The sequence below is a fragment of the Bombus terrestris genome, chromosome 9 (genome assembly GCF_910591885.1).
Source record: "Bombus terrestris chromosome 9, iyBomTerr1.2, whole genome shotgun sequence".
NCBI lineage: Eukaryota > Metazoa > Arthropoda > Insecta > Hymenoptera > Apidae > Bombus > Bombus terrestris.
The window spans coordinates 7,156,260-7,184,116 of record NC_063277.1 but is presented as its reverse complement, the minus strand read 5'-3'; the positions used below and the strand labels follow the sequence as shown (position 1 = coordinate 7,184,116).

Sequence of the window (27,857 nt, the reverse complement as noted above, 5' to 3'; positions counted from 1 at the left end):
ACAGACCTGATACATTTGTCAAATAAATAATATCCGTGGATACGATGCCATACAAAAGTTAAGTCATGAAAATATATCATACTCGCTTTCTATAATCTTAAAAAAGAATCACAAAAACAATAGTTAAGAAATTGCAGTCTATATTATCTGATCGTGTATACATTAGTATAATTTATTAACTAAGTCAATAATATAATTTATTAACTAAGTTGTTAAAAAAGAATCACAAAGCAATAGTTAAGAAATTGCAGTCTATATTATCTGATCGTGTATACATTAGTATAATTTATTAACTAAGTCAATATTCTATTCATTTCGGGGAATGTGCCAGTAATCTACATCAATATTATTATTATATAGGTTTATGGCAAAAAAATAATTTCATCAAAAATTAAAATTCCAATAGTTATATAAAGTAAAAAAATTAAACTTATTTCAAAATTAATTACGTAAACGGTTGTCAATAAAACTAAAGGAATATTACCTATGTATATATATATAACTCCGATTTTTTTGCCAAATTCCTATGACTCAGTCGGTACAGTTTAAACAATTAAATTTATTAAATCGTCCTTTACAAGGCAGCTAATTATGTATTCGTTTAGGATTAAATTACTATATACGTATTCTTTAATAATTTTGAACAGGGAAGATTACTAAGCACAAGAAGAATTTAGTACAAAAAGTATTTTGTTAAGTAAAAAGTATTACGTGGCTGTGTTTAATAATTAAGAATAATTTTATATTAATTAATATAAATCTGTACTTCTTTTTAAATTGATAGAGATGTCCATTACTATATCTTAGTAATATCTAATCCGAACATACCGACTGAAGTTAATATATGAAGTGCTCCATTTTTTCTGATTAAACTCTCTTAATTTGTACAGGAACACTCTGTATCGCATTTACTTTTAAGCTTATTTATTTCGAAATGATAAAACAACTAATTTATACATTGTATACGCATAGTCACTATCATTTTGTAAAAAATTCTAGTCAAATTAATATATAATTAAATTATTATTAGGAGTGGTATCTAGTCAATGAATCCATGGACACTAACTCGAACAGTTTAGTCCAGGTATTTAAAAAAAACTGAAGAAACAAATTTGTTTTTGTTTTATATATGTAAAAAAAAATCGTATCGATTATCGTATAATTATACTATACTTAATAGATATTTTAGAATTTTACGTTTTATTATGCAATTTCTTTTTATGTTTCACTTGGCGAACTTAGTAGAGTATTTGATCTCAGTTCATGGATAATAAATCTAGTCTACAGTATGCTAAAGCGACTGAGTAAATTGCGGTTACTAAATATAAAATATAATCCAAGATAAAATAACTTATAATTAGTTTGAAGAACTTTTATTATAGTTTCCGTATCAACCTAATAGTAGAACACGATATATTGTGTATGGCTTACAGTAAAGTGTATGTTAAAATAAACATTTATTTATAAGATAGTTTATAACATATGTAGGTATGTATTAAGGTAAATTTATATTGTAAGGATTTAGAATATAAGATCATCATATATGTATTCTTACTTATTTCGTCATATTTATTTGCTATGAGTGCTGTGTTGTGTGTTGTGTGTGAATTTATTTCAAATATTTATTTATTGAATATTTATAATAATAATATAAATCGCGATTTATATAATTTTTGCATATCTTTGCTACTAGCTTTGCGTGTTCTTAGTATTCAAAAAATTGTATTCCATAGTTTTATTTACATAACTCTACATGACAACTATAAGTATTCAATCATTTTATTAATCACATGTTTGTAACTGCCCTAAATAATACTGCTATGAAAAATGAACTTCTCTTTCAAATATAGAAATATCTTAAATAAAATTATAATCGTCAAAAAGTACATTTTACAATTCAGTTATTACCTTACTCATATTCCTATACCTTATTTCTGCGATAAAACAAATGATGAAGCGTTCATGATAACACTTTTATTATTATTTATTTATATATTACTTTAATTATACAATTATTCGCATAATTTGGAAAATTTTTATATTTAGAAGGAATAACCACAGAGGATTAAAATGATAGCCAGAATCTGGAAAAGGTGAGAAACTACATAGAGTAGAAGAAAAGAAAGAACGAAAGGAAAATCTGATTTAGGTTAACTATACTTAATAAATGTTACACATATTGGTTAATCGTGCACAAAATGAAAATAAATGTTAAAAAGGATTTTAATTAATAAATAGTTTTTAGATTTTCTTTCAACATAGAATTATAAATATTTATTGAATTAAAAGCGTCTTTTCTTATTGGATCATAATTACCACGTTTCTCCTCTTTGACAATAAAATCTTGAATCTTCTTATGTTCTTCCAGCAACTTGTCCATAGTATTCTCTAATACACTAATCTGAGTGTATATATCGTTACTTTCTAAACGTTCCTTTATTTCATCATACTCAAATTGAATTGTTTTGATTTCTTCTTCACATTCTAATTGCTGATGTTTCAATTGTTCACATTCTGCTATTAACTGCCCTTGTTTCAATGTCAATTTAGCTTTTAAACTCTCTAGGTCTTCCGGAATTATTGATTTATTATCTTTGTTACCCATTCTTTCATTAAGATCAACAAATTCTGCTTGAATTTTCTGCTCTAACATTTCCATTTCGCTATAAATTTGCTGTAACTTTAAATTTTCTTTAGTTAATTTTTCAAAACTTTGATCACTCTTACTATATTCATAGTCATTGAAGGGTGGTAAATTATTCAGAATGGCCATTTCATCATTTCCTATAAAATCAATATCAATGTTTAACATATTTGAAATATTTTCCAAATATTCTACTATTGTATTTTCTAATCTATCCATTTTTCTTTTCTCATCATCTTTATTCTGCTCAAAAGAACTCATAAATTGCTCTATAACTTCTTCTCGTTTACGAAGTTCTTTAAATTTTGCTTGCTTCTCAGTTTGAGTATCTTCCATGTCTGTTTCCAATTGCTCGAGTTTTTGTTCAGTTTCTTGTACCTGTTTCTTTTTCTCAGTCAACTGAGCTTCAGCAGCTGCAATATCCAGATTGTCTTGCTTAATTTTTTGCAATAGTTTTCCTCTTTCCTCTTCTGGTGAAATTCTATGCTTCTCTTCTTCTTTCAACTTGTCCCTTTTTTCTTCCATTTCTATAATTTTCAAATGTAATTTAACTGCTTCCTGTTTCAATGGAGATAATGTTATTTCTTCTTCCAAATAAGCTTGTTCTTTATATAATTCATCCAATTCTTGTTGCAATGCATTTGTTTTCTCTTGCAGTTTTGCTTTTTCTTTTGATAATTCATCATATTTTTCTTTCATATTAAAATCCATGCTCTCTATAAGCCTTTCAGTCCTCTTTTTTTCATCCTCTAACTGTTTTTCTATTTTAGTTAACTTCTGCTCTAATTCTTTTCTTTCTTCAAACATATCTTCGATTTTCAATAAATTTTGTTCATTCTTTGTGGCAAGTTCTTCAGTCTCTTGTTCAATGATTTCTTTCCCAACATCAGATGTCATTTTATCCACAATGATATTGTAGTCAGCCAGCTGTCCTTGCAAAGTTGTTAATTCCATAGCTAAATCTTTGGCTCTCTTGTCATAATGTATATAAGTGGCTCTTTCCTTAGTTTGATCTTCAATATCTTTGAAAATAACAGCAATTTCTTGACTTAATTCTCTGATTTTCAGTTGCATGAGTCCAATGTAATATCTTTTATCTTGAATTTGTCTGAGAATAGAAAATTTAGATTAGAAAATAACATAAATGAGAGTTTAATAATTCCATTACATCTATCAAAATAATATTATACTATTATAATTAATCTTAATCTAATCGTATAGATTTAATATAAAATATAGAAAAATAAATTTTTATACCTGGTCATTGACAATCCTCTAGCTGTTCCAGGTCTCAGACCTGCTACTCCATGTTGAGTGATAGGCCTCTCCGTAACGTTTATATTCATCTGACCAGGCAAAGGAAATGCTGAGTTAAATGCTCCCGAACTAGTTGAACTGATTGTACTCAACCGTGAAGTAGGTGTTGGTACATGGTTAAGTAAAGCCAATGATGATGGTGGTCTTGCCAGTACATTTTGTCCAGGTGTGCCTGGTCGAGTAGTACCAGAGGTGACATAAAACTCTCCAGATTCATTCTTTACACCTCTGTAAAATCTATCATATTTGCTTTGTAAAGGAATACTTGTCTGTGGTCTTTGCATTATGATGAATTATTTAAGATATTCTTTCACTTTATTGAATACAGGTATCTTATGTATTAATAAACAGTAATTTTTATAGATACACACATAACTGACATTATTTTGCTAGAGCACTTTATGATCCTTCTGGTTTACATTTGGTTGCCATAGAAACCAATCCATTTCAATCCATATAATTGATATGAATAGAAATTAGATATAATAACATTTAATTGACATTCATATCCTTGTATAAAAAGATATATAACTTTTAATAGCGCTATAAGAAAATTATTTTATAAAAAAAAAACTTTCAAAAAATATACTTTTAAATATACATTTAGTATACATAGATCAAACATTACAAAAATAAAACTAATTAAATACGATCATTTACAAAATCGAAATAGGTACTCTCACACCCTTAAAAAGTCCATAAAAATAATATTTAAAAGGAAAATTAAAAATTTAAATTCTCAATTTTCCATTACATTTATCGATACACTTACCGAAATAAAAAATTAAATTCTTAGTTCATCGAGGTATCAACAGATGGCAACAGAATGAGGTTACCTTGGAACAAGCAGTTGCTAAGCAACAAAAGTGACGCGGCGTGGCGACCAAGTGGCAATGCACGACGGTGACGGCGACGGCGACGGTGACGGCGGTAGCGACGCCGGTCCCCCAAACTCGAATTAATATACGGTAGTCCAAGAATATCTTCAGTGTGCCTCGGGATAGCCAGAAACCAATCGGCGTTACCACAGTAACCCGCGTTGTAGATACGTTTACTCGTGGCATTGCGATTCGTCCCGTCGACGTATAAACGATCAACGCTACTCACTCGTTTTATACACGCTTCTTTCACGTTGGCATTTCTTCTCTGGCGCTTGCCATTTTTTTTCTTTCTTTTCCTCTCTTCATCCTTCCCTCCTCTTGCCCTTTTGCTCAATAGACCGTAGTAGTCCGTGTGCACACGGTTGGCACATGTACCCGGTGATAGCGCATCTAGTGCAGATCATAGAAAGGTATCAACGCTGCCCGATAAACCGGTTTCACCGCAACCAACCGGTGACCTCCTCGTGCCCGAGAATGCTTTAAACTGTGACAAGTATTTTGTGCTCACTTCATAGAAACTGTCCGATCGTGCGTGCGTGAACACGGAACGAGAAAAACCCCGAGTGGGGTTTTTGACGGAAATCGAGACGCCGCGTCGTTGATACGAACATGGACGAAGAAGAAATCGACGGCGTGAAGTCGCCCATCAAGAGGCTTGGCTCCACGCGGAAGCTGCTCGTCTTTAACAGTAAGTTGTAACCAGTAACCATGCACTTGTTATCTGTCTCGTTCTCTCTCTCTCTCTCTCTTTCTCTCTCTCTCTCTGTCATTTTTTGTGGTTTGTACTCACTCCATTTTTCTCTCTTTTTACTCACAGAGAAAGTCAACTTTTTCTAACTAATATATTTTGATGCTTAGAATTTAGAATTGGGATTTGTTACGATAGCAGTATTGGTATTTATTGGAAACAATTTCATAAAAGATTTTTCTTTCGAAACCAGAAGAATTTTATTATATTTTGCATCAATCGTAAGTAAATTATTTTGAGATTGAACTTTGTGACTATAGTAATACAGATTGATATTTGTTGACAATAATTTTATCGAAGATTTTTTTGGAAATCAGGGGAGTTTTGTTATCTTATTCTCCTAAAATTCAATTTGTAAAGTTATTACATTTTATGTCAGGTTTTGTTATTATGAAAAGATTTAAGATAAGGATATAGATTTGTGTTACTGGTTTGAAATATATTCGCGGCGTGCTTCGAGTCGAAGGGTAATTTATTTCGATAAAACTCGTTCCAACGTCCATTGGGATGCGTGCATCTGCTCGATTGACTGTAAAGAGTGTAAAGGTGCAATTTGTTTCATTCATCCCATCGATAAAACAGCGAGTGCTGACATTTCTTTCGTGTTTTTTCTTTCCTTAATACATGGAGCATTCTTTCAATATGTTTGGCGTGTAGGAATGTATAAAAAGCTTAGCGGTTATATGGTCAACAGATGTTAGAAAATCTCGTTATAATGTGCACTCGACAGTGCGAGTACCGCGACGCTGACTTTCGAAGAATAACGCGACGTGTCGATGTTTTTATGTTCAAAATGCCGTTTATTTGTGCATCTTGGCATGCACTGTATTTCAAACCTGCGATGTTTCTCTGCAAAGAATAACATATTTCATCCATATAAAACATTGCTTAATTCGTGTAATATATTACTCAATGCTAAAAATACTTATATTTAATTATTTCATAAGATGATGCAGTCATATGTAACAAAAGATACTAAATGTTTTTTTATACAATAAAATGAATTTTAACTTATGACACCTCTCTAAAAAGGATTATTTCATCCATATAAAACATTGTTTAGTTCGGTAAAAGTAATCCTAAAATGATTATAAACTTGTTGATAGACGAGAGAAAAATTTGTTGAAAAGAACATAATAGATGACGTAAGTATAGAATTTCATGTGTTAAGAATATGGCGACATTGTAAACTGCTATTATCAGCCAGAGCATTGTACAGCATAATCAAGTAGAGACTATTACACCCTTTGTGGAATGCTGGTGCATTCGAAGGTTGCGTTAGACATTCCTAGTTACCGGCGTACTTGAGTTATACGTTTGTATAGGTAATAGGCTTCGGCTTCACGCTTCGAACGTATATCTTAGAAATTATAATGTAATCAACATTACAAGTTTTCTAAAGAAAGATTTATTATAAAATCATCATGACTCTTCTTGATATTATTTATTATTTTATCTAGATTCTTATCATATTATTTCCAATTGTTAATTAATAATTTTTATATATAAAATTTCTCGCAAATATTTCGTGCAACGAAAGAAAGCAAAAAATATAGTTTCACTGGATCAATGAACAATCGTGTAATACTTATCGTCATTCGATGAGGCAAATGAGGTGCTTGCACGTCTCTCAGTTGAAATGTTGGCGCGTCGCATTAGAAATCGCCTCGTCTGCATATTAAAGTCGTGGGAAGCAACAAGGATAGGTTTCACGGCATTCTGAAAAAACACTCACATGTTTGATACTGTTAAACATCTCTGTTTCTTCATTATCTATTATCTCGTAAATACATACTTATTGTATATGTAATATATACTATAATGGTCTAATAATCCTATTTATACGTCCATATTTCATCAGGGATTAGATGAAATTTTACTGGACTGAATAAAAGTATTTTTTAATAATAAAAGAAATATAACCTTAATATCATAAATATATTTATAACTTGATATTACAAAATAAGAGGAATCTTGACATTTTGAAAATTTTGAAAATTTATTTAATTTCCTATCATTTCATCAATATGGCATAGTGCAACGTGTTGTGCATTCATAATCATAAGTCTGTCCGATCGGAAGTTCCCAGAAGAACGTACATCGGATGCCCATCCCTGTTTCCGTTTACAAACTTTCAAGGTTGTTTTTATTTTACTTTAACGCGCGTATTGCCCCATCCCTCTCCGTTTTTTTCTCCCACTCCTTACTCTTTAGTGAACACATTCACACCGAACACTTTCAGACGCACTGTGGACGTGTGTCTATATATTTCTTGATTTCTCGAGGCGCATGCGCATATTCTTATTGTTGGTTGTGACTCCTTCCACACAGTCGTGCCTGACTGCGTCGACCGTTTCCTCTATGCATTCTGATTTTTGTGTTTATACCACGTTGCACGGTTGCAACATTGTCTGCTTTAATATCGATTTTAGTGACCCGCCGCTACGTGGAGCGCGCCACGCCGGTAGACGCGTCGCTTTACAGACGTATTTCTACATTTTGTTTATTTCCTGAGTAATTTAATCCTCCTACTCTCATTGAATCTATATGACCCGAAATGAATTTTACAATATAATTTTATTTTATTTTTACTAATTTATTATTTTTATGTACTCCACTCTTTCTATATATGAATTATTCCAAAAAAAGAAGACATCTGAAAAGATACAAACAGCAGATTTAAGTTTATGTAAGCGATAGGATATTGATATAAGATTTATTGAATGACATAATGTTTTGATACATAATACTTCATAAAGGAGGCAATGAAAATAATAATTACGTATTGAGAGATTTGGAATAATCTCTAATACTTATCTGAATAAAAAAATGTTCATAAATTAAACTTATATTGTTTTTTATTTCTATTCGTTCTTTCTCATTAAATTGGAAGTAAAATGTAGAATATACGTTTGAAGGTTTTAATCAATGTTTTAATTAGACTAATTAGGGAGTCTTTAAGCATTGAAAATAATTCTTTGATAAATTGTCGGCGGAAGAGCTTGTTCACAAGAAAAGTTAAGAACTTTTGTCATTACTTTAACCGTAAATCCGGTAGAGAAATCTGAATAAAGTGAAGAGTAAAAAGGGAACGACATTTCCTGCTTTGTGCGGCAGATGTTTTTACGAACAGACACCATTTTTAGAGTGTCAAAGAGGGTATCTATCCCAACCAGTAAAAAATATGTATATCTTTCATTCGAGTAGTATTGTGATTACATGTTTTATTTAAATGTTTTCCAAAAAAATTATATTTTTTGAACGCAATGAAAAGATCGAATTTAAATAGAAATTCGTTTTACCGATTAAAGATATAAATATAAAATACCTATTAAAAACAATTATTCTACTTTCAATATTTTATATATTATTATGTATTATACGCATTCTGTACATTTTCGTATCTTCAAATCATAATGCATAAAAATCTGTAGTCTAGTTATACGGTAACTAAATTAAAATATTATAATCTGAAGTCCCTAAATATATATATATATATTTATACATATATATATTTATCACACATTGTAATCCCTTTGAATAACTTCAAGGATATTTTCGATTTGATTTTCCCGATCTATAAATATCACGAACGAAAGTTCGGCCTCCTAAACCGCTGTGTAGAACAGCGAACACACATATATACGGGGCAGTATAATTTTTTGATACATATGTGTAAGTACTAGCAAGGGCATTCATTTTATTTCAGCTCATTAGCGACTAAGTCCTACTAGGGTAGAGGCGAAGGAATTACAAAGAAATAATATGTCTCCCTAACGTCTATATCATTGTTAGATTAATTAGCTTGTGGCGTGCGTAAATTTTCATCTAGATGTACGACGTTAACTATCGGGACAAGTTACTAATTGAGATAAATCGCCCGAAAAGGGGATCGGACAATTCTTTTGTAAGGACAATCGAATGTCGCTGCATATATCCTATGGGTGCGTTTACACTACGAAAAACGATTATAAGATAAAGAACGCGGCCTCTCACCGGGTAGATTGTGAACTTGCAGGAGGAAATGTCGCGAGTTGTACAGAAACACCAATAGAGTTCGCTAACGAGATAGCAAGGCGAATAAAGCGCTAGGGTTGTGCTGCTGGCATTTAACACTGACGGTATACATATAAGAAAATACTCGTTGCACTTTAAATTAATTCCATTTGTCGGTATATGTATCGTGAGGGCTGTCGAAAAAATTAAGCAAGAGACATGGTGTAAATTATCTTATATTGTTACTTGGAAAGAATGCAGTAGAACTATTTTTAAAGTATAAAGTAAGAAAATTAAATTAAAAGTACTAGAATCATCTCATATCTTTAATTAAGAAGAGATAATAAAGAAGAGATATAGGGAATTTCTAAAAATGAAATAATCAGAAAGTGTGATTAACCATTACAAGAATAGTGTGCATGCATGCATACGATATTTATATTTATGTTAGTCCGGAATGTATAACATAGAAATTGTAAAATTGTACGGAAATTTTGCGTGGAGAATAATTGTTTCAGGTTGACACTAATCTGATGGGTCAACAAAGACTTCTGGATAGGTGCACGGTAAGAAGTCCAAATGGTATTGAATCTGCACGCTTATCTGTACGAAGGTCGGAACCCCGAACGATCTGTAGCTTTAAAATAGCGGTAGCGGTACTACGTAATGATCACATGAATAGAGATTCAGTTTTAGAATAGTACACACTGAATGAACTTCATCTATACTATAAATAACTAACAATTGTTTAATTGTTTGAAATTAAAATTATCATATAAAAGGATAATAATGACAATCGTTATTACTACTATACGATAATTATAAAGATTGTTTAAACAATTGATTTTAATTTAATGCAGTTTGATAAGTGTGAAATATACATTGAAGGAATATGAATTTGTATAGTGTAATTTTCATGGAAATAATTTAGAATTTAAATTGAAGAAGGAACGACATTGGCCGTTACTTACTCACCATAAGGTTAGCGGCATCAATGAAATGGCGCGGTATCCCATTGAACCACTTGGCTGAGTCAGCCAATTGCGAGCGCGCTAGGTTCAGGGTACATTTTTCATAAGTGCTTTTACGACATTTCAGATTTAATACGTGATTATGTTGGAAACAAGTGCAGTTTCTTCACGAAAAAGAAAATAAGTAAAACAAACGAATCGATATCGATCATTATCATTGAGAATAAATTTTAAAAAAGGATTGATTTATGAAAATTTTTTGGTATACAATATTACTTTCATTCAAATCAAGTTTATGCAGTTAATTGTAGATACTATCCTCTTTTCATGTTTCTATATTTGTAAATTTAATAATAGAAGTATCTTTTGTCGGAATCAGATCCAATTATCATGACTTGGAAATTAAATAACAGATGACGCTAATGGTTCCACAATCCTCATATTTTGATCTTAGAGCAAGATTAAATGCTCTCTTCTTACGTAGAATTTATTGTTTGATTCTTATAAAATTCTTGACCTCGATCATAATAATTGACATAACCTCCACAATAATTCTGTAAAATCAAAACAGAAGTGCATTTATATACTACTGTCTTTTATTTCATGTTCGGACTCTGAAAATACTAAGAATCAAAAATAAATAAGAAGATGAATAGAAAACCATGTTTCTCTTCACCAGTTGGCGAAATAAATGAAAGAATGCAGAAAAACTAACAGTGGTAGCAACCTGCCGATAAGCTAAGCCAATCGTAAGATGATCCCTGAGTGCCTTCGAAGTGGCCGATGAAAAGCAATTTGTTTCAGGGTGCTGAGTACATCCAATGAGCAAACGAGATCCACTTTTATATCAAGTGTAATCCCTCTTTCTCTCTCGATCTCTTGAATTATCTTTAAGAAACCAGAGAATCGTACCAGAAAAAAAAACATTTTATTAACGAACAATTACCAATTTTATACATTACATAAGATAGTTCGTGTTATAATAAATATTATAAAATTTACTAGACTCACGTGAAAAATTAATTATGTACTTTAACCACACTTTATCTTAACTATCGAACGAAATGTGAATAATTGTGAAGTAATTTATGGAAATCATGAGAAAAATGAAAAAAATATAAGTATAGGTTAGTTAGGAATCTGGACGCGTGGCGCTGAAATGGTTACTGAAATGGTTAAGTGTTTGTTGACCAAGCGAAGAATGTCTACAATTAGACGACATGGAACCGTGTGTATGATACGCATGTATCGCGTGAAATAACCGCGTCGAAACGAAGAAAAGTGTTTCCACGTGGTACAAGTTTTACGGGGATGTAGAGAACAGGACCAGCGAGAGCACAAGCAAGCGCGCAGAGTCAGAGAGTAACGTACACACGGTGGACACGTGCACTCCGTTTGATCAGAGTCACAGTCACGGTCACGCTTCGAGGGTTGGACGAGCCTATATAGAACACCACGGTGGGAGACTGGTGTACAGAGAGTATAACCATGCAGTGAGAGAGACGAGGAGAGAAACAAAAGCGGTGGCGCGAGTAACACTCATTGATTCCCCTACCAGCTCAGCGGCCATCTCTTTTGCACCGTTTCGCTTCGCTTTATTGCTATTATTTCATCTCTTTTCGTTACGTCTCTTTCTTGCTACTATTCCCTCATTAACCCTCTCCCTCTTCGGACAACTGTTATCTCTGTCCTCCGTTTTCTACCTATCTCCCTCGCTCTCGTTACGTATGCACGATATACACTTTCCGCTCGACGCTTCGACAACGGTATTACGCGATTCAGTTGATTTCGAAACGGTGCATCGGGAGCGCGGAATTTCTCTGGTATATAATCGGTTTTCTACAGACTCGTCCCCTTTTCCGTTTGCAAGTGAAACGCTTTCAACGTAGAAAGTTTCCTGGCCGATTCGGCTTAACAACTCCAAGTGTGTTCTCTTTTCTGTTTTTTTTTTTCCTTCTTCTACTATTTCCTTTTACGCTGCACCGGCCTTATGATCCGTGTATAGTAGAATCGTCGTGTCTACTACTGTGAGAATCAGCCGTTTTGAGGACGTGCCAGTGCCTCACAATGGGGAAAGCAAAGCGCGCCAAGAGATAAAATAACCGTAACGGATTGTTTCATTTTGGCTTTGTGCGCGACCAATTTTTCATAAATGACCTCTTTTCTGTACTATTTTCTGTAACAACATCGATACAAATTCAGGTATTTTGAATTTTCTTCGGAAGGGATAAAGCCGATTTTACTCTACAAAATCGAATATTTCAATTCAAAATAATAAACTTCATTGTATTCTTTGCTTTCTTTTCTACTTTTTGCTTACAAATTTCCGATAAACCAGATATTGAGCTGAAGATACAACGTGTGCCAATATTGCGCGCAAGCTCTTTATCATGACTGATCGTGCACAAAAATACGATAATCCACAATATCAATAATTAGAAGCACGTAAACTTAGCCTAGTATAAAATCTATCGCCAGATATTAAATCAAAATACACGTCATCTGGGAAGTTTTGGGAACTTTACTTAACAACAGCTTCTTTACTACGCAGAAAGTAAATATACATTAAAATTAATTTAATTTTTACACTGTGTAATTAATTTCTCCAATTACATATTTTTAGATAGCTCTAGTTTTAGAAGAAAGAAAGATTCTTTAACTTTTTTAAACTGTTTCTGCATTTCTTTCTACCATTTAAGAGATTTCTCGTTTGAAAAACGTGTAACCTCTCATGTTGTATAAAAAAAATTCTAAATTTTAATTTCGATCGAGTATCGGATTTTCAAGGCGCGACGGTGAAGATCGGTGCGCGGTCTGCCTAAAGTCATCGGCCAAGGTATATACAAGAGAGAGAATCCTCTACACGTTCCGGAGTATGCAGGGGGTGGCGAGTCAGGAGAGCGAGAGAGAACGAGAGAGAGCATGAGAGTAACCGGTGTGTATGTGGTGTGGTGCGGTGTGTTGCTACTGCTGCGGCTGTTCAGTGGGACTGAGGGAGAGAGTTTAACGCGACGATAGAGGAAGAGAGGGGAAAGGAAGGTGGGGCGAGCGAGGAGGTTAGAGCAAACGCGAGAAGAGCACCGGTACGGAACCGAGTGACAAAGAGAAGTGAACAGAGAGAGAGAAAAAGAGAGAGAGAGAGAGAGAGAGAGAGATGAATAAAGTGAGAACGAGTGCAAAGGGAGGGAGGTGGTGTGCAAGAGAGAGACAGAAAATCCGGTTGCCTGGCGACGAGCCATCTAGTTCGATCCCAGCCAGCCGACCAGCCACCCTCTGGGCGCAGGAGCAACGAGAGAAGGCGACTACCTTCTGCCTTCGTTTCCTTTTTCTTGTCATTCTTAACTTTCTTGAACCGCGCCGCGCCTTTGTTTTCCTGGCCTGTGCGTGTTGGTCAATCTTCTTGCCCACCCCTTTTGGTTCTTTCTCACGTTAACATCACAGAATACATACGTTAGTGTACCGTATGAACGAACGTTGGTGATGGGTTTCGGTTAGACCGGGAAGAGAGAAGTGCACACGTTTCAAGGCCGGAGCGGTCGGTCGGTCGGTCGGTCGGTCGAGTGCATTGCATTACGTTGCGTGTAAGAGCGCGTGTGTCGAACGATGGAAAGATCGCTGTGAACTCACAGTGTTTCGTTTTGTTGCGAGGATGAGAGTAGTCTTTGGAGTAGCAGGCTGCGGTGAGGAAAGCCAGGCCTGAAGGGAAGAAATCAAGAAACGGAAGAAGAAAGAGTGTGGTGGTCCATTGGTGGGAGACAAAGCGAACGAACGAGTTAGAGAGGGATAAATAAAGAACCGGTGCGTATATGCGTATACCAGTTGTGTGTATGTGTGAATATACACACATGTTCGAAGAAAGAAGAGAGAGTAGTCGAGCGACAAGAAGAACATTTGATAATGATGTGAAGCCGATGATGAATACCCGCGGTTTCTCCTATGAAATGGAGGTCGGTCCAATTGTCGATCTTGTCTTTCAACGAACGACAACGAGCGTATAAATCGAAAGTATCTTCTCACGAGATGCAAGAATACGCATTCATCGAGCTCCATGCCGATCACTCGAATCGTGAATCGAATCGGTTTTACGATTGACGAAAAGAAACTAGAGCGTTCCGGTAATGGTGGTGCATTGACGGAGAACCATTCTGGAAAGAAGCTTGAAAATCTTACCGGAAAAGAAGTAAGCGTAGAAGATTCGTTTCTGCGCACTTGATCGAGTCGAGTTTCGCTCTAAATACTCGCCGTACGATAATATTAATCGCTAATCAACGAGGAACTCGATCTTGCAGTAATTGGTGCGCTCTAGGGATATTTTTAAAAAGGAACAGAGGGAGAAGGTGGCCCATTGAAAGAACTTGCCAACTATAACGGATCTTGTGTCTTTTTTCACCCTGTTTCCTTGTCTTTCTTTTTCATCGCTGTATACTCTCCCTCGATCCATCTCGCTCTCTCCCTTCCTCTTCCTTCCACTCCCCCTTTCTTTCTTTCTCTCTCTTGCTCGTTCGTTCGTTACAGCCGATCAACACGAATCGAGACCTACGCATAGTCCAGCAACATGTTCCAGTGCATTATTCAGCAGAGAAACGGATGGATTCATCCTTATAACCCCGATACTAAGGACGTACTTCCAGGTATGGTTCATTAGATGCAAATGCGTTCGCTTTTTCTTGCATCTGAAGTAGCTGGGGATGAAAGAAATCGCGCATTAAACGGAACAGTAAAGTTCCTAGATCTTTCCCCTCGGTGATAGTTCGATACCAAATCAGTAGATACTTGACCTAACCTAAAACCCGTAAGTAGTTATTCGTAGTTCTTTTTTATTTCTTTGAGCTGCCTACGTTTGAGTAATCATTACGTAAAACATTAGTAATCATTCTACGACCCCTACTCATTGTATTATAATTCGCATAAGCTCTATACATTATTTGTCTACATATCGATTTCATTGAATTTTAGTTTATAAGCATCGTACATTTTGGTTTCGACATTTTCGCGTGCATTTATTTCATAACTCTTTCATTCGTTCACAGTTTTACCGTGATACATTCGCACAATGTGTGCGTTATACAATATTGGAAATTCTAGATAGACGAGGACATCTAATGCCGCTGGTGTAGAGTAGTGCGAATACTCGTTTAAATGTATAGAATTTCTCTCGTCGCGTTACTTGGAACGCGAGAAAAGCGGCGCGGCGCAATGTCGAGCTCGAAAAAATGGTCTTGGAGGTCGCTGTATCAGCATCACCAAACAAAATATTATCAAAAGAAATTATATTATAAATTCACAGATTAGAACATAAATGTGTAGTTTGTATTAATTGTAAGTTTATAAAATCTATACTTTTTAAATGTAATAGAAATTTTCTAGTTAGCAATGAAATTTTGTATTTGATTCAGAAAAGAATTACCATATAAATATTCAACGCTTAATCGCATAAATAACACTTGCCAAGACGATATATATTATTTAATCTAATGATTGATAAAGATGACTTCAATTATTTCACTAAATACATATATATTTACTAAATAAGTATATTACCTTTAAATGAACAACGGGCGGCGCATTTATTGCGTTCGTCTGAATTACAAATTTCAAGTATCCAATTACACAAACTAAACAAAATATCAGATGTAGAAAAAGGTTCTGTGTTTCTATTGTCCATATTACGACCTACAATCTACAGCAGTAAATATTTTAGGTTTAGATATCTTAGCGTTTTTTACTACTGACATCTAATTTTTTAAACATTATCGTTTATCACCTTGTTTTGAGGTATGCAGTAAATAATGATCAACACAATAGCGATTGATAAAGTATACGTTCAATACTGCATTGTCATCGCGTTTTAGCTTAATCAGAACTATTTATAATCTAAGTTTTTTTTTTTCTACTCTTAATATCTATATTGTAGTAGATTAAATTTAAGATATAATATCAGAAATATTGCAGAGGATATTTTGATTTCAAAAATTAACAACTTACTAGTAACAATATAGTGATGACAGTATTGAATCATTATGTCCAAAAAATGGAAAAAAGTTATTGAAATAGATACATAATATTTAAGAAAATAATTGAAAGTATTACAACTTTTTGTAAATGAAAATACATTTTGCCTATACAGTGCGTACATAAATAGGGAAAATTCTTATACTAAACTTTAATTTCAGTTAGTTTGCAATTACTATTAAAAATCAAAAGTTTGAAAATCATCAGTACATTATAGAAAAAAAAATAAAGCGTATCATAATGAAACAACAGATAAGAATTTTCCTACCTGTACGCTTATCATTAAAAAAATAGAATTCTTTCCTATATTTAATAGTATAAAATGAAATTATTAAATATGATGTCATTTAACCTTCCAACTAAAATGCCGATTCTCCGTAACAGTGGAGATTGGCATTTGGATTAATTACGAAAATTAACCGAAGTCTTTCCAGCATAATTAAATTGTAGGTACTCAGAAAAGTCTCTCGATGGTGGTAATCACATTTGCAAAGGGTAATTACGTAACGTCTTTCATTTCGAGCTTTGTCTCTTTGAAAGTGATTAGAAGGAATATCGAGAGCAGTCGTTTTCTCTCATGATCCTCAAGCGCGGCAGCTATTTCTTTCTTTCATTTATGTCTGCCTCTTTTCTAGAGTCGAATGCACCGCAAATGGCATTCTCGATTCCGTGTACCGGTGTACGTTTTTGCCTCGATTGGATTCTCATATTGAACGAGGTTTCTTTTACATGTTAATTGAAAAATGCCTGTGGAGATTTGCTGTTCTAACAATGTGCAGGGAGTCGTGGTATTGTTGAGTATGTACATGCTACATGTGGAGTAGATGCATGATTTGCATCGAAAGTCAGCCCTTCTTTTTAGGAGTTTTCCACGATAGGTGTGAAAAAAATCAATTTCTTTTTAGTTTTGTTTCCTTACCACTAGAATTACCAGATTGGTCGAGATCACTACTTTGTAATCTTTTATAAAAATCTTACTGATTTGTAACAATGTATTTTTGAGAATTTGAATAATTTTCTATGATTTTTAATCTTTTTATTTTTAATATATTCTTTATTTTGATTTTTCTAGCTCGAATTTTATATTTTAGTCGATAGTTCTAATATTAGAGAATATATGTTAAACTGTCCCATATTAGGCTTTTTGCATAGATTATACATACCAAAAAATATATAGTTTGTTCGTAGTATTTCATATATAAAATTAAATTGATTTTCGCCCAAGTATTTTGAATCGATCTGCGGTCTCTTTGTTTCGCGTATGAAAATGACATTTAGAATGACATTCATTGTTTAAGCGATACTACATTATGGTTGAACTGCATAGTCACCACGAACCCATGACCTTTCTGTCATCGAATCATTATTTTATAATTGTATGAGCTTATTCAGAGATGATAATAAATTTTTGATTTTTTTCAATATGATGCAGCTAGTTCGGAATTTTATATGTTGATTTCAGTTTCAGAGATTTTACGTTCTTCCAAATGCGGTATTTATACCATAGTATACAAGTTTTTGGTTATAAATTAGTGGCTGTTAAAAAGAAACAAAGAAAATCAAAGAGTTTTGAGTAAATTCAAAGCCGTTTTTCTTTTCTTAAGTACACCGAACGATTAAACAAAAGACACTTCCGTGAGCGATAGTATTGTATCAGAACAGAATTACATGTTATGCATCCGTTCTCTGAACGAATTCGTTCCTACCATATGGCGTACGAACTCTAGCAGCTAGCTTCCGGTCGAGATGAAGGTTCCCCATGCCATGCGCCAGAGAAAATCAAAGGGGTTCCATATGGCTTCCTTGTCTGTCGGAACTTCTAATCTGCTTTCAAAACATTTGATTGCAAAATCATGTATTAGGTCGTCCGAAAAGTTTTTTTCGTTTTATAAGGAAATAATGAATGCACAACATTTTCCGTTTTATATTATTTTATCGAGTTACGTATGATACATTTTGTTCTATCAAAATAAAGATCACAACGTTCGACAGATTAGGTTTCATGTTTGTATAAAGATGCGTCGTTGTAAAAGACGTGTCTATAAAAGAAAGACACTTTTCGGACGACCTAATACTCATGTTTGGAAATTTTAAAATAAGTGATTTTAGAAACATATATATTATAATATAGATTATAGAGAACAGAAATATATTTTTTTAAATAGTAAAATTAAATAATAATGAAATAAAAGTTATTATATATATTTAAAAATGAAAAGGGAGTACTGATGTACTAAAAAATAACCTAAAGTTATTTGGAATTTGGTTTTTATCTTTAACAGTCCAACTAGTGAGTGAAATAATCTCATAAACTGTAAAACCTTGTACAAAAAATTTTCATTTCGATTCGAAACGAGATTCCTCTTTCCTCTTCTCTTGCAATTTCAATTTCCACACGCCAATAAAGAAGCCAACGATAAAACGCGCACATGTGTTTAGTCCAATTACTCCTTTCGCGTAAAAGTCAACAACGCTGGGAACCTATTCAGAAAAACGATGAAGTAAAAGAAACGCAAACGTTTTAAAAGCTTTTTCGTCCGAAGAATCAACACATTACCAATCAAATGAATTGCGTTTAAATGATTCTTTATAAGGATTGCAGAAAAGGTTAATAAAATATTTGGCGCCATGGAAATTGATATATTCTGTGGTATTTCTTCCATCAATGACGCATTATATACCTTGATTCAATTAGATTAGATTAGACGTTAAAATTTTCATTTAACTAAGGACCATGCATTTATATTAATTAAATTAACAATCTCAATAACATAAGTTAAAAAGATGAAAGAAGAACCAAGGAATAAAAGGCAGGAACTGAGTAACTAGAATTTATTATGATCAACTATTTTCTAATTGCATATCCTTCTTTACTTAATTTCAAAATTTAAAAATATTCTTAATCTTTCACTAGCATTGAAAGTGCTAACTATACTAAATTATAAAATATATTCTTTTTAATAAAATTTCTTATAAAGTAGTTTACGAATATGATCTATCAATTACGATAAATGATAGAAAATATTAAGACAGATCTGATTTATATGTATTCTTATTTCCTTATGCAAAGTTTTTAATGCTTGGTTGCGACGATTCGTTTAGGAGGGCGCGCCGGTCGCAACATAAATCTTGATAATTGACGAGGCGCGTTGTTCGTCGTGAACTACACGGCTAATGGGTAATTCTCGTAGCAAGACTATTGAGAGGCCATCGCACTATCTTTCTGACCTGCTATTACAGTAGATAGTTTCTAGTTTACCACGCACACGTCACGGTACAATTACGGAATACGTACACAAAGGAACCGATATGCATTGGATTTTAGATAACGAAAAGTGAACTGAACGCGCAATAGCCATTTTATGCTTCCCTTCAATTCGTGCAGGAAGGAAGTTGATAGAGAAACGTTGCGTTGCATATCAATTTGTGCGCGCGAACTCGTGCGTGAAGATTCTTCTCCCTCCATTTTCTCTATAGATTTGATTTAATTATACCGATTTCTATTTTATTTTTTCCTCTTCCAAAGGAGTACTGGTTAGGATTTTCAGTATATTGGCACTTAAATACTTTGTTATTAATTGGCTTACAAATTAAAAATACATATACTATTCTGTGTACTATTCTGCCTTCATATAACTGAATGTAGTTATTTTGTTTTTTGTTCTTTTCGGGCTAGAGTATAGCTTAGGATTTTTAAAATATCAATATTTGAATACTTTGACTGAATACAGCCATTTTGTCTTTTGTTCTATTTGGGAAAAACTGTTGGTTAGGATTTTTAGTACTCTGAAATTTGAATATATTCTTTCATATTAATTGTATTAAGTCTGAAAAGTATATAGACTATTTCATATTATTACTGAATACAGTATCACATTTTAACCCGCGCGAAATGTTAAGGTTAATATCTATTAAACTTTCTGAAGTTCGTGACCTAACCTTGAAATCTACAACAAATTTTACTTTCACATTCCATTCCCGACAAATAAATTTATTTCTTCACCATGTAAAAAATAAATTATGTATTCAAATGAACGCGGCTCGTAAAGTAACTCGAGAACGATTTAAATTATCCATTTCCTTTTTGCGTTTTATTTTTCGCCCGGTAGCACAGTCCGGTGCAAGGAAGAGAAAAAAATTAATTCAATAGAGTCGTCAACCTCTTGTACGCATGACGTGTTTGTTCGTATGACGGTATCGCGAACGATAACGTGGTAATTGGCAACTAACTTGTTAATTGTCGTGGTTCACCCCTCCCAAATCTGCTCGAACTGAATCACGTATTTCGCCGCTGCGTCGTTTCAAACACTGTTCAGTAGTATCCGAATTCCTGAAATTCAACTTACCGTGCGAACAAAACCTTTTTTTCCCTTAAAATCAGTATTAAAAAATATTAAATTATTTTTAAATGCATGAAAAATGCATCAAATATTAAAAATTAAGTTAGATTTGAATAATGAACATATGAACGCTGCTTTGGTTATTTTATAGGAATAGTAAATCGTTTCTGTGATCAAATTGCATTTCTTGATGACCTGGTTTTCTTGAGATCGCTTGCCTAACCACAAGTATATTTGTGTTGGTTATCAGAATGTCGGACCAATGTTCACTGTCAAACAATCGTATACGTGTAAAGTATGATTAACTATGAATACGATGTGTTAAGTATGTATAATTCTTAACTTAGAAATGGTTTACTAATCTTTGATGTATGTATATAAATGTAAATCTAAAAAGAATGTATGAAATTAGCAATTATCGTTCTAATTTAGTATGTCCTAATAAAATAATTTTTTTAGATAAGAAAATGTATCAGATAGTTGTTTGTAAACGTTTGCTTAGATCGATTCATGAAAACTAGATTAAACGCTATCTGTAATTGTGCGTGGAGTGCGCACGTGATACGAATAGATATGTGTTTCTTTGCTTATGCGTTTAAGAATGCAAGATCTTTCACGGTATTAATTTCCGGTCATTAATTTGCAGATGAACATCCAATTATGAATTTACATCGAATATATTGTAATTTATTCCTATTAAATTCGTGCTATTTGATCTGACAACTTTATATCGTATGTTACAAATTATAAATTACTAAATTAGTAAATTAGTACAAATTAATTTTATCGAACTATTGTGAAAAGTGAGGAATTAAGTATCATATAATCACTTAAAATTCAATAATATAAAAAGTTACTATTCAAAATTTAATAAGGTTAAAAATAAAATCTAGAATTTCATAAAAATGTAAAAGTTTTCGAAACTACAGAAAGAGAAATATCTTCAAGAGACCCAATAACATTGAACATACTATTTTCGTTTCCATAAATCTCCTCTGAATCGTCGTATTATTCAATAGCAGTTTGAGATCACCGTATATCGTTGGCTTAATGGCGTTCGCGCAAGTGTAAACGCACACGACCGAGCAAAGTTAAGACGGATGTGTGTACATACATGAACATATAAACGTCGGTAATATACACAGTAGGCGTACAGAGAGGAAGGCGCGTGCGTGTAGGCCTCGCTGGTAATTGTGGTTAATTTAACGACAGTCAAAGCAACGACTGCCTGTCCTTACTGGTCAGTTCACGCGGCCAAGTCCCTCTCGACTGGTCGGCTAATGTGCAATACTCTCGCGGTCATCGAAACCGCACGCCGCCGTTATTTGCCATCGATATTTGTCCGTAGTCCCTTGTCTGGATTCGTCAAGAATCGTAAAAACCAGTTAATTTCGTTCCTTTCATCAAACTCGTGAAACCACGTGAATTTTGACGAATACGAATATCTTTAATAATTTCATAACGAACAGAGCTATCTCAGACAACTTAATAACATTAGTTTTCCAGAGAAAACGATCTCGTTCGTATTACAACTGGTTTGCAGTTTTCTTTCGTGGATTTCTCTCTCGCTTAGTGTGTATATATACCGTTGTGTCGTCTCCCCTCTATAGTAGAAAAAAAATAACAGTCGACATTGGTTTAGCCGAATAGAGGCAACGTCGGTCAGTGTTCGAAGCACGTGTGTATATTCTGTCGCAGGATATCCGGCAAACTTTTGTGTTTCATGGACGGAGAGAAAGGATACTTAGCCGTGTCGCGTTCTATAGCGATCGAACTCGCGTGTAAAGTTCCTCGAAGTATCTAGCTACTAGACAAGCGTATTCGGTGTGAACACACGTGTACGTAAGTTCGGTAATCAAAACAAGGCCGTTTTACACGTCGAGTGAGTTTGTGATTGGTGTGTTTAGTGGTTCATCGATACGTGTTATTGTGACCGTGTGAAGCTTTAGGAGATCCGAATGATGTTTCGAATTAGAAACGCGTGACATTTACGAGAATCTCGCGTTTCTAATAATACATCATCCGTGGTGAACGGATCGAGAGTGAAAATTAATGTTATTCGCACGATTGCGATACATCGTGGCGCTGTAGTTTTAAAACGTTTAGTTTCTTCGAACAGTGGTCGAATGCTCTCAAAAGGAATATAATCAAGCCTGTTTCAATCGTCCTGGAATGAAACGGTAAACAACGTGTGATAGGAATAGAGTTTTTCAGACACCAGCTGTTTGCTGTTGTGTGCTGCTGAACTTTCCACGTCCGTTGCATAAAAGTCTACTGAGTCATCGAAAGATATGTTTATGTTTCGAACGAACAGCATCGTGTTACCGGTCGCGAAACTACTGTTGCGATAGAATCGAACGAGGCACCGTGGTAAAAACTCGACGAGTAATTGCCTGGCTTGCGTAGAACAGCTAATTGAAGGAGAACTAGTATTGGTGGCAGGTTGTTCCCGAGAACACATTTTTCGGAATACTAATTGTCCAACGGGACAAGCAACGATATTAGAGTTTAATACGGAGGTTAGATTTGTCCCGTATATTACGTATATCGAAGTTTTGTAATGTTATTTACTTTCTACTTTAATTGCAGGTTTTCTTAGTATGTGTAATCGAAAAGTTCAAGTGATAAACTGAGTATGTAATTACTCGAAGTAATCATTTAAGTGACGGACTAGGAATTACTTTTAGTATCATTGAATATATGAAAAGAACCATTTTGGAAACAGAAATATGTTGGATTTTTATTTTTCATGAGATTAATGTTTGTAGATCTTTATGGTAATTTTGCTACTATAAATGTTGTAATGCATTTATATGCTACTATATGCTTTATATGCTACTATAAATTAATTGTAATGCATTTTTAATGCATTTATATATTGCACCAAATGTTTATTATATAATACAAAGAAAATAATAATTATATTTTACAATTGTTTGAATACGTATCAAATATTTTAGGATACATTTAACCAGTACAATAATAGTTAAGTTCAATATAAACATTTTTATGAATAGAAAAATCAGGGCGAGTATTACATATTTTCTTTGAAATGAACAAACTTTTGAACGAGTAACTTTTTACGTGCTCGATTACTACGCTACCGGAAATATCTCATGTTTTTGTACGAATGATTGTAGGAAATTGCTGACATATTTATTTCAAAGTACAGTAAAACATTCATTATCCGTTCACCTACTCTTCGAATAGTTGCTATTTGAATAGTTCCTTTATCCCGAACCTTTCATGATCCGAACAGTACATTTTCTTCGTTACTTTGATATGAAATTAAAAACAAAAATTTTCTTTTCCTTACTATCCCTTTTATATTCGATGTTATGTATATACAACATTATACTTTAATAAGTTATTAATCGATTACACAATAAGTGTATTCATTCCTAGTAACTCTGACCTCAAATTCTAGTGCATTATATGTTCTTGACAATCCCACCTGGTAAAATATATTTCTATGATTAATAATTAATTAAAGTATTTGCCAGAATAAAGAGGCAGCTTCAATGTTTAAATTGTATTTATTAGAGAAGTAAAAAAATTTATCACTGCGAATATTAACTGACTATGAATTTATTATGGCATGCTGTAATAGATTATGCTTATTACAGCAGCCCATTCAATTAATAAAAAGCTATTTTTCTCATAAACGAATTTCCCAAAGAAAAAATATCGACTCTAAAAAGAAAGAGAAAGATCTAGATAAATGCGGAATAATTTACATGAAGAACACGATAGTAAATCTCGTAGATTCAGTCCAGGTGTAACCTATATTCCTCGTATCATTTTATCACTATCCCTTGTCGAAAGAAAAATGGTCTCTCATGTTCGTGTATACTTTCTCATTGGAAACAGAACTTTAAACGAGTTTAAGATGAACCAGATCGATGGGTGGACATCATAGGTCCATGATGTTCGTAGGACCGATTCGAGGCGATCCGTACAATGTCGAACGAAACGGAATAGTCACAAGTACATCTCAATTTAAGGGCAATTGTGTTTAACAGTCCGACGCTCTCAATCGACTGTGGGCGTTTGCTTCGTTGACGAACGAACGAACGAACCCACGGCCGAACCGTGAATTTTATTCTGTATCTTCTATTGTCAGACATATGACTTCCCTTTCCGGTTTTGGTTTACAGTGTCTTATTAAAACTTCATTACTTATGGCCTATTGTAATGTACGACAGATTTTTTAGTTCCCTTTCCCTTTTTTCTTTTTACATATGATATGTTCTACTTTCCTTAACGAGATTTTGTATATGTATTTGTTCATGTTTCATTAAGATTCGTAAATTTTTTGAATGGGAAACAATCAGAACTTCCGAATATACTATCGCTTGGAAGGAAAGTTTCCTTATGGTTTTCACGATTCTGTCCTTTTTTGCTCAATTGAGATAAATGAAACGAAAAAATTCATAATTAGAATGAGATTGAATCTGACGGGTAGCAGAAGAGAGAAAATATAGATGATTAAAAGAATTGCGGTACTTTGAAGTTTTACTATCGATGTTTTCTCCTTTTTCATATTTTTCGCGGATTAAAAGAATTAAAAAGAGGAAGGTAGGGAAGGAAAAGCAAAAACGAACGAGGAGATAGATGAAGAAAGGAAAGGATGAAAAATCATTGAAAACAGTATCTAATTTTGCTCTTTCTGATCTCAGAGCTAACATAATCTTGCATAATTATTAAAACATTCTAAATTTTACTTACTGATTAGATCAATTATATTTATAACTATACTGTAGATTTTTTGCATCTATGGAAAATTTAAAGGTAAATTTAAATATAAATACATAGAATTCACACAATACACAAAAGTATATGAAATATCAGAGTGGAGTACTCATCAGAATTTTTAGCAGTCGAAATAGATTGCCATGTATGTTTCATTTCTTTAGTTCTCTTCATAAAAAATTCTCTTCTCTTCATGAAGTTGCATAACAAATCGCTACTAATAACTGTTGCAATTATTAATCAAACATTTTTCTATGCATACTTAACCAGTGACTTTTACATCCTTTATTAAATGACTATAACTTCGTTGTATTATTTGGAAAATTTGAACATAGATTTTTGTAGATATATTTTTCAAAGGACATTCTTTCAGAAAATACAAAAAAAAAAGAATCTATTATTTCTCAGTTTGAAAGAGTCATAGTAATTGGTTCTTACGTAGTAATGATCGATACACCTCACGGAAGGATGATTAGTCGAGCATCTCGTGAAACCGATTGTTTGTTACGCAACAAAGACAATAATGATTGCATGGTGATGATTAAGGCCAGAAACAAGATCGTGGTAATTCGCAATGTAGGATAATGATGAAGTTCTTGTGTTGGCGTAGCACGCTCTTCCGAGGTGAACTTTTATAGAAAGAGAGATTTTAATAGGTTTTGTGACTTTGCATTGAATTGTGCGTACTTTTTATCTGACTTATTCGAATAATGATCGTCAGATGCTGATTATTAAGATAGATTTTAATCGTTAATACTGCTTCCACTGTTATCGTCATTAAGGCAATCGTCAATCATTAAAACAAAGTTTTATGAAAACTCGCCTTTGAATATTATTTTCTTTACTCATTTATTGTGATTGTTTAATTGTTCATTTATTAAAATTAAAAAGGAATTTTTTATAGGGGAACGTATTAAAATACTACTGATATTATATCGAATATTTCTGTCTTCTTTCCTAAAAAATTGAATCAATCACTTAAAGGTACAATGTTTATTTAAAGATACGTTTAAATTTCATTTGCATAGAATTTGTTCGATTGGTCTTTTTATTCTGTTCATTTATTAAATCTTATGTTTATTTTACTTGATTTTACTGTTTCAAGTAACTCAATCAAACAGTTCTGTTGACAAATTTGAATCGATTGGACGATTGTTCATTCGTCAAATTTATTCACTGCTGACGTGTGTAGAGTGATTGTACAAACTAGGCCGGATTATAGCTGTTTCCTGAAGGAAGATGACGAAAATTGATAGTAGGAACTATTTTACGCCTGAACTGAATTCATCTATGTATCTAATCGTATTTTTCTTTTGAGCGCGTCAGCGCATCCGTTCTGCTTTTTTGCTTTTCTTCTTCTTTTCTCCTTTATATGAAATTGTATGCAGTGATGAGTGTCTAAAAAAGGCCACTGTTTGAATAAAATTTAGCCTGTTATTGTATCTGTTTAAATAATGATAACATCTTGTCTTTATTATAACATTATTAAAATATATATGTTGGGGAATGCTGGAAATTATATTTTCAACTTATATTTTATATTTTATATTTATAATTATATTTTAACATATTTTCAAATTCTAAGGAATAGATGATAAAAGGAGTAATAGAATATTTTATATCATTTTTACTCGTATATATTTATATTCTTTCAAAGAATAAAAATTTTTACTAACACACACACACATATATATATATATATATATAACAACAAAATGAATAAAAATATGGAAAATTAAAACATAGACAATATATTGAGCTTATTTTATTGCATGAAAAGCTTCCAGAACTATCAATCTACCAATAAGATCAGTATTAATATTAGCTTAATAACGTTTTTTCTTTCCTCATAGTTTATTTTCTTTCTAAACGATTCATCTCAAAACGTTGTTTTATCGATAACTGACCTGTACCTACTATGCTAACAAATGTAACATGACATACTGTAAATAGAGAGGAAATAGAAGTGATACCAGTGCCTCGCGAAGAGCATTATCTAGATTTCTAGAAATACCTGTAACAATCCTTATTAATAGCGCATTAAATAGTTTTTAATTATTCATTACCATTCGATCTGTGTACTATCTTTTCACAAAAGTATACGAAACATATGACTTATACGAATGGTTAAACTCTTCTAAAGACGAGATGAACTTCCATTCAGCTGCCACTTTATTACCAATTTTCAAGTAAAAT

The 27,857-nt window shown here is 33.1% G+C and overlaps 2 protein-coding genes across 16 annotated transcripts in view; one reads left to right on the top strand and one right to left on the bottom strand.

Annotated features, from left to right (window-relative positions):
* Positions 1–1,357: 1,357 nt before the first annotated feature.
* Positions 1,358–4,915, bottom strand: LOC100649180 (intraflagellar transport protein 74 homolog). Of its 5 annotated transcripts, none has more exons than XM_012311856.3 (3): positions 4,798–4,915; positions 3,902–4,198; positions 1,358–3,752 (listed from the first exon to the last, which is right to left on the bottom strand). In XM_012311856.3, exons 2-3 carry the CDS (start codon positions 3,988–3,990, stop codon positions 2,228–2,230), a joined length of 1,614 nt encoding a protein of 537 aa, XP_012167246.1. In that variant the 5' UTR covers positions 3,991–4,198; positions 4,798–4,915; the 3' UTR covers positions 1,358–2,227. The 5 variants fall into 5 exon arrangements, with proteins under 5 accessions (XP_012167246.1, XP_020719970.1, XP_048264950.1 ...); XM_020864311.2 differs by having other exon boundaries at positions 4,734–4,846; XM_048408993.1 differs by lacking the exon at positions 4,798–4,915 and having other exon boundaries at positions 1,358–2,084; positions 2,317–3,752; positions 3,902–4,666.
* Positions 4,916–5,300: 385 nt separating this feature from the next.
* Positions 5,301–27,857, top strand: part of LOC100649298 (SLIT-ROBO Rho GTPase-activating protein 1) — a 42,141-nt gene continuing 19,584 nt past the window's right edge. For 3 of the 11 annotated variants that reach the window (XM_020864309.2, XM_048408992.1, XM_003397605.3), the window contains exon 1: positions 13,414–15,188. In XM_020864309.2, the coding sequence (XP_020719968.2) occupies positions 15,113–15,188 (76 nt within the window). In that variant the 5' untranslated portion in view covers positions 13,414–15,112. The other 8 variants (XM_012311848.3, XM_012311842.3, XM_012311853.3 and 5 more) reach the window with 6 other exon arrangements.

What these genes read in the sequence shown, in the direction of transcription:
- LOC100649180 (XM_003397604.4), bottom strand. Translation starts at nt 4,245, where the DNA reads ATGCAAAGACCACAGACAAGTATTCCTTTACAAAGCAAATATGATAGA. An exon ending in AGAGGATTGTCAATGACCAG is followed by an intron (nt 3,753 to 3,901) that starts GTATAAAAATTT and finishes TTCTATTCTCAG; the next exon opens with ACAAATTCAAGATAAAAGAT.